At 43.7% G+C, this 11,901-nt stretch overlaps 1 protein-coding gene across 1 annotated transcript; it reads left to right on the plus strand.

Moving 5' to 3' along the window:
* Positions 1–537: 537 nt before the first annotated feature.
* On the plus strand, positions 538–6,152 carry LOC134671271 (MD-2-related lipid-recognition protein-like). The gene is made up of 4 exons (XM_063529084.1): positions 538–635; positions 1,297–1,413; positions 4,807–4,982; positions 6,044–6,152. The coding sequence occupies exons 1-4, from the start codon at positions 554–556 to the stop codon at positions 6,131–6,133; spliced, it is 465 nt and encodes a 154-aa protein (XP_063385154.1). The 5' UTR covers positions 538–553; the 3' UTR covers positions 6,134–6,152.
* Positions 6,153–11,901: the final 5,749 nt, after the last annotated feature.

Consider the following 11,901-nt stretch of genomic DNA (forward strand, 5'->3'; position numbering starts at 1 on the left):
TGCACGGTGACCAGGGTAAAGCTTTCGACGGTCCAATGTTACCTTGTCTTGGCTGGAGCGGAATTTTGGAAACATTTGGTAAATCCATTATAATATATTGCTTTATTTGGTTTAGGGCTGCGGTCGGCAACCTTTTAGCTGCCAAGGGCCACATAGTAGTTAACGGAGGTAACGCGGGCCGTACTTTGTTAAAATTTATGACTTTATGAGACATTGTCGTTTGTCACTATTACATACAAAATAGCCAAGGCAGCTCACGGGCCGCAAGTGACAGGTTCACGAGCCGCATGCGGCCCGCGGGCCGCAAGTTGCCGACCGCTGGTTTAGGGTGTGAAATAATTTGTTTTACGGCTACCGTCAACATCCCTATTTTTAAATATTTTGGAATTTTTCAGATTCACTGTTCGCTGGCTAGATTTTTATAAATCGTAGTGGAGAGCGCACTTTATACTGGTATGCTCGTCTCAGTAGGTCCTGTAACCAATGAACACGACATAAAATCGGCATGTATGCTAAAGGTGCGCACTCGGTTAGTTCACAACGGTTCGTCGAAATGTGGGCCCGCGCCGTGTGTCTGCTCGTCTGTGCGACTGCGGTCGTCTGCGAAGCTGTTACTAAGAAGTTCTGTGATGATGGTGAGTTTAACACTGTCGTGCAAAACTTGCAAAATTAATAATGCAGTCAGTTTATATATACTAATGAAAAAATAATTGGAATATCAGGAGTTAGAGGGGAGAGGGCAGACGGCGTAGGTAAATAAACTAATAGGTACAGCTGAATCAACAAGGACAGTCAACATTGAGTTTATATACAAAGGGACCCTGAAAAATACCAACATAAGTTGGTAATAAAAAACTTTGAACTTAAGTTTTAGCTTTAGAATATTTAACAGTATTCATACATACATAGTTAAATATTCTAAAGCTAAAACTTATGTTCAAAATGATATTTCTTTTTTTAACTTTAAAGGCTAAATCTGCGTCTAACTAAGATTAAGGCGTATCAAAATGTTATTTTAGGTATACTTACCTTATTAAACTTACACAAAATATGGGACAATTGCGTTACCAGTTTCGGGGATCTCTGGAAGGGCTCTAACGATTTTGATGAAATTTGCCATATGGGGGTTTTTGGAGGTGAATAATCAATAATCGATCTAGCTATAGGTCTTATATCTGGGAAAACGCGCCATTTTGTGCTTTTATTTTATATATGTTCCCGAGCAAACCTCGCGCGGTCTCCCAGATATTGATTTTTAAGTGATTTCCTATAAAGTCATATTGAACATATTTCCAGTGAGTCCGGGTGTTTGCACCGTGCACAGTGTAGACGTGGACCCGTGCCCTAAGGGCATCAACTTCTGCAGTCTCTACAGAAAAAAGCCCTATACGCTCTCCGTCGACTTCACTCCAAGTAAGTAGCAACATTGAATATATTTCCAGTGAGTCCGGGTGTTTGCACCGTGCACAGCGTGGACGTGGACCCGTGCCCTAAGGGCATCAACTTCTGCAGTCTCTACAGGAACAAGCCCTATACGCTCTCCGTCGACTTCACTCTAAGTAAGTAGCAACATTGAATATATTTCCAGTAAGTCCGGCTGTTTGAACCGCGCACAGTGTGGACGTGGACCCGTGCCCTAAGGACATCAACTTCTGCAGTCTCTACAGGAACAAGCCCTACACGCTCTCCGTCGACTTCACTCCAAGTAAGTAGCAACATTGAATATATTTCCAGTAAGTCCGGGTGTTTGCACCGTGCACAGTGTGGACGTGGACCCATGCCCTAAGGGTATCAACTTCTGCAGTCTCTACAGGAACAAGCCCTATATGCTCTCCGTCGACTTCACTCCAAGTAAGTAGCAATATTGAACATATTTCCAGTGAGTCCGGGTGTTTGCACCGTGCACAGCGTGGACGTGGACCCGTGCCCTAAGGGCATCAACTTCTGCAGTCTCTACAGGAACAAGCCCTATACGCTCTCCGTCGACTTCACTCCAAGTAAGTAGTTTACGGTTTAAGGACCCGCCCTCTATTACTAAGACTCCGCTATCCGTCTGACTGTCTCATGAACCGTAATAGCTAGACAGTTGAAATTTTCACATATGATGTAGGTAGGTATTTCTGTTGCCGCTATAATAACATATACTAAAAAGTACGGAACTCTCGGCAACTCGAACTTGTCCGGTTTTTGTTTAACCACAATAACCTATTTATAGAATCCAAATAAGTATCAATAGGTTTGGCCGGTATAGGTTTGGTATTTTACAATGACGTCAGCATAGGTTTTACCTGTAAATCTTACGAATAAAGTCAAATTCTTGTTTTTTTTTATGGCATGGTTGCTAGCCCAGGCCGCGTAGCCAAGATGCCAATCGCTTACGCTCCGTAGCGATCGAAACGCAACTGTCACTGTCACACTAATATGGAAGAGTGATAGAGAGACATCATGCTTTTCGCTGTCGAAGCGATAGCGATTGTAACCTTGGCTAGGCCGGCTGATGCCTTAATGCCAAATCTCATAGACAAAACCAAACAACAAAACCAAACACAAACAAAACAAAACCAAACAAAACAAAACCAAAGACAGGTACTCTGGCAAAGCGACCTTGTCAGTACCTATACAGCAAAAGGCATGAATGAAAAAATTTTGATTTTGTTTTAAAAACATGCAAAATCTATCTTCGAGAATCTCTTATGTAGGTCGAGATGTGCACCTTGACATATTATCGCCGGAAAAACGTAATTTTCTTGAAATCGACCAATTTGTAAACGGCAATTGGACCAGGGGCCGCTGACCTGAAGTCGATTTACAACTGGATATATAACTCACGCTAGAACGGCCCTGATCCGGGCCGAGGCAACCGACACTTCATTTTCTATCGACCTGATTCAAACTTTAAAACTTTCTTCCGATCCATATCGTACTTCGGATGTTGCTCGAAGATACCGTATCGTATCTTTAGCAAATTTTTGACGGTATCTTAAAGTTTGAATCATGTCGTATTAAGACGTGCCCGCGATGATCATGTGATGCTTTCTATAGAAAACGAAGTGTCGGACGCCTCGGCCCGGGCCCGGGCCATTCTAACGTGAGTCGTCATCCTTAAAAGGTCACAGGTTGCGTTCCCGGATACACATGCCATTTGCTGGACTTTGAAAGCAGATGTTTAAAACATTGTCATTATACCTATACCTAACTTTAAGTCTAGCTTTTGACCTTATTTCATTGAATTGCGATAAGGTTCGATTGCAAGCAATTTAGATGTAATTTATATGAATTATTATGTTAATTAAGTACATTACCTTATCTAAATAAATTGTAACATAGCAATAAAGTTTAATGAACCAGCCTCGTGTTCTAAATGTTCTAATTACTATGTAGTCGGGATCAGACATTTTATAAATATACTTGGTCAAGCAGATCTTGTCAGTAGAAAAAGGCGGCAAATTTGAAAAATGTAGGCGCGCAGGGATATCGTCTCATAGAAAATTTTAATTTCGCGCCTTTTTCTACTGACAAGATTTGCTTGATCATCTATAATGCATATTTCGAGTCTGGCTGGTGTCTGCTTGTTACTAATTGCCTATGTTTTGTAGTATTTAAAATTTTCGAACAATGTTTTCTCCTATGCTTGTAACAAACAATGAATCGAGATATTCTACTTCAGTGGCGGATTTGCCCTAAGGCCCAGTAGGCCCGGGCCATAGAGCGGCAAGATATTAGGGGCGGCAGCAAGGCGGCATCAGTCTATATATGGGTGCTGAAGGGTGCTGAGAATGGGATGGCTAGTAGGTACTTTCTAAAGGGCCTGGGGCCTAGGGCGGCCAGCAAAGCAAATCCACCACTGACCTACTGCCATTTTAGTAAGACTAGGCGTCTTTGACCAACTCTAAGAGCGAGCAGTACCTATAGTTACAGTGCTTAAACCACCTATATACCGGGTGTGGCCTGTAACACGAGCAAATAATTAAAACATAGATTGTACACCTCAAAGGGTGACACTTTTGTTCGACAACTTTTAAAAATTATGAAGTATTTAGACTCCCTATTTTTCATACAAAATAAATATTATCTTCAATGGACGCCATCGCCGCGCCATATCATTGTGATTGACGTTGCTTGTCACGCCTTAAACGTAACAAAATTCGCAATACATTGCGTCTTAGAATAAACTTTAAAGTCTATTAAAAATCAAACCACAAGTTATTTTTAAAAGTCGCTGAACAAATGTTGGTCAGTATGAGGAGTACATCCTACAGTTTAATTTTTTGCTCATATTACAGGCCACACCCGGTATACGAATACCTTACGGGATTCAATCTCTCTCGGACTCGCTACAGCTATAATTATCGTAATCCCGTAAGGGCATGCAGTGGCGGAATTGCAGTCTTTGCCGCCCTAGGCCCCAGGCCCTGTAGCCGCTCCTTTCAAGGCACCCATAATATTAAATTGACTACATTTTGAGTTATTTCTCAGCGAATTTTTTGCCACAATTTGCCGTCCTAGGCCCGGGCCTTCTGTGCCTTAGGGCAAATCCGCCACTGCGTAAAGGATTCGTATTGGAGGTGCAAGCACGCGTACTGCTCGCCCTTATAAATAGTGTTTACAATACAATACAAATTATACAAATATTCTTTAGTGTTTACTTTACCTACTATTACCTAGGAGATACAGTGCATGTAACGTTTAATCTCCAGGGGCAACTACACCCCTCCCCTTCTACTCCGCCCTAGAGACGCCAATGGCTACTATTATATAATAATCCTACCTATCCTATCTCTTACCGTGATTAACATCTGATTCCAGGGTTCTCAGCCCGAAACCTGCGCCTAGCGATGTACGCCGACGACAACAACGACGGAAGCTTTGCTAAGACTGTCAAAACTGTTGCCGACCCCTGCGACCTGATGACGTGTCCGGTCGACAGGAATATACCGAGGTTCTTCAACCTGCACTTTACGCTGGACAAGACACATGGCACTGTAAGTATTAAAGGCATCACTGTCAAAACTGTTGCCGACCCCTGAGACCTGATGACGTGTCCGGTCGACAAAGATATACCGAGGTTCCTCAACCTTCACTTTACGCTGGACAAGACACATGGCACTGTAAGTAGACTCAGACGAAGAAAAGTCTGCAGCGGATTTGGTAGCCCAAGCAGTGCAAGACTTATTTTTTTAAACGTCAAACTGCTATGAAATTATGACGTATAAATAACACTGGCACTGCGTAGGCTATCAAAATCGCTGCAGACTTTTCGTGATAAGTCACGAGCGCTGTCAAAATGGTTGCCGACCCCTGCAATCTGATGACGTGTCCAGTCGACAAAGGCATACCGAGGTTCTTCAACCTCCACTTAAGCTGGACAAGACTCAGGGCACTGTAAGTATTAAAGACAACACTTTAGAAACAGTTTGCCGAGCCCTGTGACCTTATAGCATACCTAGCGCTGTAAATTAAAGAGACCACACTGATGAGTGTTGCCGACCCCTGCGACCTGATGACGTGTCCGGTCGACAAAGATATATACCGAGGTTCTTCAACCTTCACTTTACGCTGACAATTAAGACTCATGGCACTGTAAGTAATGTCGACTGTCAAAACTGATCTCGGCCTCTGCGAGTTGATGCCGATGCCTCGGTGATAGAGATATCCGCGGTATGTCTTCAATCTGTAAGTACTCTGCATGATAAGAAGGGCCGACCGTGAAAAACTAAATTTCTTTATCTGCCTCTCTATTCGTCTATCGATCGAATATGCAAAAGAGGTTTTTCGCAGTATAGTAGCCCCTCAGTTTTTTGGCAATTATGTTGGTCTGACCTGTTGAGATAAAGGAACATTTATCTGTAGATCTGTACCTAGTAAATACATTGTACAACCGGTACAGTCAACTGTAAAAATATGGGTGTAGCCAACTTATTCAAAAATATGTCCCATAGTTCTTAATTCGCTGACATAAAAGCTATGGGACATATTTTTGAGATGATTTGTGTAGTTGACTGTACAATCCAAAGAAGCTTATAAATATTAAACTCTGTTCCAGGCCAAATTCCCAGTGAAGTTCAAGCTCTGGAATGCAGACAACGAGTCCCAGGCGTGCTGTTTTACCTTTAATGTTAAAGTTAAGAAATAAATACCTTTATTTATCTTAACTTTTGTTTGTTTATCTGGAGTAGACTCCAGCGCCACATGCACCATCCCACTACCCAGGGTTATCCGGTTAAACCGTGTCAAATTGTACTGGTAACCATGGTAACTCCGGGTTATAACCGGTTTAACCCGGGTTAGTGAATGGTGCAACTGGCCCTAAGGGCCCTAAGGACCTTTGGTTGACCAGCTATACTTACAATATTGTATTGCTTGAAACCACACCCACACGACTCCGCTGGCTTGGTCACCTGGAGAGGATGGGGGAGGATCGTGCTGTGAGAAGAGCGTATGCAACTGGCCCTAAGGGCCCTAAGGACCTTTGGTTGACCAGCTATACTTACAATATTGTATTGCTTGAAACCACACCCACACGACTCCGCTGGCTTGGTCACCTGGAGAGGATGGGGGAGGATCGTGCTGTGAGAAGAGCGTATGCAACTGGCCCTAAGGGCCCTAAGGACCTTTGGTTGACCAGCTATACTTACAATATTGTATTGCTTGAAACCACACCCACACGACTCCGCTGGCTTGGTCACCTGGAGAGGATGGGGGAGGATCGTGCTGTGAGAAGAGCGTATGCAACTGGCCCTAAGGGCCCTAAGGACCTTTGGTTGACCAGCTATACTTACAATATTGTATTGCTTGAAACCACACCCACACGACTCCGCTGGCTTGGTCACCTGGAGAGGATGGGGGAGGATCGTGCTGTGAGAAGAGCGTATGCAACTGGCCCTAAGGGCCCTAAGGACCTTTGGTTGACCAGCTATACTTACAATATTGTATTGCTTGAAACCACACCCACACGACTCCGCTGGCTTGGTCACCTGGAGAGGATGGGGGAGGATCGTGCTGTGAGAAGAGCGTATGCAACTGGCCCTAAGGGCCCTAAGGACCTTTGGTTGACCAGCTATACTTACAATATTGTATTGCTTGAAACCACACCCACACGACTCCGCTGGCTTGGTCACCTGGAGAGGATGGGGGAGGATCGTGCTGTGAGAAGAGCGTATGCAACTGGCCCTAAGGGCCCTAAGGACCTTTGGTTGACCAGCTATACTTACAATATTGTATTGCTTGAAACCACACCCACACGACTCCGCTGGCTTGGTCACCTGGAGAGGATGGGGGAGGATCGTGCTGTGAGAAGAGCGTATGCAACTGGCCCTAAGGGCCCTAAGGACCTTTGGTTGACCAGCTATACTTACAATATTGTATTGCTTGAAACCACACCCACACGACTCCGCTGGCTTGGTCACCTGGAGAGGATGGGGGAGGATCGTGCTGTGAGAAGAGCGTATGCAACTGGCCCTAAGGGCCCTAAGGACCTTTGGTTGACCAGCTATACTTACAATATTGTATTGCTTGAAACCACACCCACACGACTCCGCTGGCTTGGTCACCTGGAGAGGATGGGGGAGGATCGTGCTGTGAGAAGAGCGTATGCAACTGGCCCTAAGAGCCCTAAGGACCTTTGGTTGACCAGCTATACTTACAATATTGTATTGCTTGAAACCACACCCACACGACTCCGCTGGCTTGGTCACCTGGAGAGGATGGGGGAGGATCGTGCTGTGAGAAGAGCGTATGCAACTGGCCCTAAGGGCCCTAAGGACCTTTGGTTGACCAGCTATACTTACAATATTGTATTGCTTGAAACCACACCCACACGACTCCGCTGGCTTGGTCACCTGGAGAGGATGGGGGAGGATCGTGCTGTGAGAAGAGCGTATGCAACTGGCCCTAAGGGCCCTAAGGACCTTTGGTTGACCAGCTATACTTACAATATTGTATTGCTTGAAACCACACCCACACGACTCCGCTGGCTTGGTCACCTGGAGAGGATGGGGGAGGATCGTGCTGTGAGAAGAGCGTATGCAACTGGCCCTAAGGGCCCTAAGGACCTTTGGTTGACCAGCTATACTTACAATATTGTATTGCTTGAAACCACACCCACACGACTCCGCTGGCTTGGTCACCTGGAGAGGATGGGGGAGGATCGTGCTGTGAGAAGAGCGTATGCAACTGGCCCTAAGGGCCCTAAGGACCTTTGGTTGACCAGCTATACTTACAATATTGTATTGCTTGAAACCACACCCACACGACTCCGCTGGCTTGGTCACCTGGAGAGGATGGGGGAGGATCGTGCTGTGAGAAGAGCGTATGCAACTGGCCCTAAGGGCCCTAAGGACCTTTGGTTGACCAGCTATACTTACAATATTGTATTGCTTGAAACCACACCCACACGACTCCGCTGGCTTGGTCACCTGGAGAGGATGGGGGAGGATCGTGCTGTGAGAAGAGCGTATGCAACTGGCCCTAAGGGCCCTAAGGACCTTTGGTTGACCAGCTATACTTACAATATTGTATTGCTTGAAACCACACCCACACGACTCCGCTGGCTTGGTCACCTGGAGAGGATGGGGGAGGATCGTGCTGTGAGAAGAGCGTATGCAACTGGCCCTAAGGGCCCTAAGGACCTTTGGTTGACCAGCTATACTTACAATATTGTATTGCTTGAAACCACACCCACACGACTCCGCTGGCTTGGTCACCTGGAGAGGATGGGGGAGGATCGTGCTGTGAGAAGAGCGTATGCAACTGGCCCTAAGGGCCCTAAGGACCTTTGGTTGACCAGCTATACTTACAATATTGTATTGCTTGAAACCACACCCACACGACTCCGCTGGCTTGGTCACCTGGAGAGGATGGGGGAGGATCGTGCTGTGAGAAGAGCGTATGCAACTGGCCCTAAGGGCCCTAAGGACCTTTGGTTGACCAGCTATACTTACAATATTGTATTGCTTGAAACCACACCCACACGACTCCGCTGGCTTGGTCACCTGGAGAGGATGGGGGAGGATCGTGCTGTGAGAAGAGCGTATGCAACTGGCCCTAAGGGCCCTAAGGGCCAATTGCACGAAGCATGCACAATAGTGGGCAGGGGTGCGTCGTATAATATATACCAACATTTAATATAATCTAATTTTAATATCATTCACAACATATAACACACGTTGGGGCTACCAACAAATAATATATGTTTATAACATATATGGTAGAAATTCTCTAACATACTTCGTATATATTAATAAATAATATAAAGTTTGTATTGGCTAATTATTTTTTATATAACATTCATAACTTATAGGAATTATTACAAATAAAGATATTTGAAATATATTATAACATAACAATTACATGAGAAAAATACCTTCCAATATATATGATCATACATGTAACAAAGTAATTAGTATCTTCTGCCGGTTGTTCTTTACTAAAGCAGGTCTCCGTTAGGTACGACGACGAGCGAAGCGAGGAGGAGTGTTAGGTTGAACTGCGAACAAACAGTGCGCGAGCCGAGCGAGCGAAGCGAGCGTGCCGCGGCAGCGGCCGGCGAAGCGCCAGAACGAAATTGGTCCATGGTTTAATAACTTACCAGAATTTATTATTCATTCATGTTCTTAGATCTAGTAACTGATATAGTTTTTGATCGTTCGACTATATAATTTTTATGACATTCAAGTTTTTTCACGCCACTGTTCGGAAATGTGGCAATAGATGGTCTAAAACCAAGCTGGAAAGTAGGCAATAGCTGTAGCACCTGAAGCACCACTACTACAATGTTTCATTGTTGTCATCATCTGTCATTGGTGACAGTTCGCTACAGCAATGAGTATCGTTTAAAACATAAAAATCAATAAAAGGTCTTTTTTTGCGCAATTTTTTCCTTCAAAAATAAAATTAGGTTATTTATAGCACCAATTTCTTGTTTAAAAAAAAAGAAATATCAAAACCATTCTCTTAATTTTTTTTTAACAATTATCCATTCAGTTCACGCTTAAGGCGTTTTTTACTTTTGTAGCTGTTTGTGGTTTTATTAGCAAAAACGCTTCTAATTTTAGAGTCGGTTTGAAACAAATAACAGAAAAACGCCTCTTAAAAGTGGTAAAAAAAGTAAAAAAAGGCGGGATCTGAAAATACCTACTGAATTGGATAGTGTAAATTATGTTTGACTAAAAAATATAAGAAACGCGTATCTACGCTCGCTATAAAAATGAGTTCTTCTAGTGAAGAAAATGATATTCTTACGCCTACCGAAATTCAAGAGACAGTACAGGCAGTGGCTAGTAATTTGCTACCAGAGAAATCGCGGGCTAGTACTTATAGTTATGCAAATGTTTTCTTATTTCCTCGCAGTAATCGTGAAAAGCACTATGTAATGCCTCGGCCGGAAACGCTAAAGATGGACTCGTATTATTCGAGGGCCTCCACTAACGTGTCGGCCCTCGAACTCACTCGTCCATCTTTTAGCGATTTTCCGTCCTCTCCTACAATGTACTATATACAATATGAAATTGTCTACATTGAATGTTATTCAAAAACAAATTAGCCCTTTTGACATTATACTATTTGGGTTTTATACAATGCAAAACTTATATTATTCAAAATTATACAAAGTGAGCGTATATCTTGTCAATGTTATATTAATAATTGGTATATATTATATTACTTACCCAGTGGGCAGACAGTGGCGTAGTTTGGTGTGGGCAAATGGGGCCTTCGCATTTAGGGGGGCCTCGCAAAGCCGACCTGTTTATTACTTTGGGAAAACACATTGAAAAAGGCCTCGCAGATGTGGTTTTCACCCCCGGCTAGATTGGTTCACGCTACGCCCTGCGAGCAGATCAGTGCCATTCGGTAGTGAACTGTAAGACTTTCCATACAATGAAACATGAAAAGTTAAAAGGTGTCAGACGGTTCGGTGCAACCGACTTTAACTCTGCGTGGACGTCCAACATTTTTAACGGCAACGTCTGGCCTATAACCGCGAAAATCGAAGTTCGCAAATTGCGGGCATTTTTCTCTGTCACTCTAATTACGCCTTCATTGGAGTAAAAGAGAAAGATCCCCGCAATTTGCGAATTTCGGTTTTCGCGGTAGCCCCTCTGGTCGTCACGTCACGTTAAAACAGGGGGATCCTTAGATAAGTAAATTAAATGTATGAAATGTATCAGATTGTATGAAGACGCTTTTAAATTACATACTTACACCGTAAACGGGAAGGGAAGGGCATACCTACGATGTCATCATCATCGTCGACTATTGTTATTTCTAGTTTAACTTTAGTTTTAATATTGTATCCAATGTAAGTATTATGTTTATGGTTATAAATAAAGAATCTTATACTTGTAAGAACGGTTAGACTATTGTTGTCGCAGCATTATGCCACGGCCATGGCTCAATTGGTCCGCTCGGCAACCTAATCCCAAGAATTAGCACAAACGCTATTTTACGAAACCGACTGCCATCTGACCTTCCAATCCAGAAGGGAAACTACGTCTCCTTGGGTTTAGCCGTTTAGTACAATTTCCGAACGATGTTTATGTTTACCGAAACCGCAAAATGGTAAATTATCATATTTCATACCTACTTATGTGCCCCGTGCCCCTCTATCATACCTACAGAGCGGAGCGTCAGAAGTGTCAGAACCCTCTGGATGAGGAGCTAGCAGCTAACATATATGCTATTTGAGATTATTTAATTATCTAGTTGGTCAAGCAAATCATGTCAGTAGAAAAAGGCGCCAAATTTAAAAAATGTCAGGCGCGAAGGGTTATCGTCCCATAGAAAATTTGAATTTCGCGCCTTCTTCTACTGATAAGATTTGCTTGACCAACTATAAACTATAAGTACTTACAATATTGTATTGCTTGAAAGGTTTTTCATGAGGGGTAAGACATAAGCCACCCG

Source organism: Cydia fagiglandana, chromosome 15 (genome assembly GCF_963556715.1).
Source record: "Cydia fagiglandana chromosome 15, ilCydFagi1.1, whole genome shotgun sequence".
NCBI classification, from domain to species: Eukaryota; Metazoa; Arthropoda; class Insecta; order Lepidoptera; family Tortricidae; genus Cydia; species Cydia fagiglandana.

Coding starts and splice junctions, on each gene's coding strand:
- LOC134671271 (XM_063529084.1), top strand. CDS start 554: ATGTGGGCCCGCGCCGTGTGTCTGCTCGTCTGTGCGACTGCGGTCGTC. Junction 636..1,296: donor TAAGAAGTTCTGTGATGATG/GTGAGTTTAACA, acceptor ACATATTTCCAG/TGAGTCCGGGTGTTTGCACC. Junction 4,983..6,043: donor TGGACAAGACACATGGCACT/GTAAGTATTAAA, acceptor ACTCTGTTCCAG/GCCAAATTCCCAGTGAAGTT.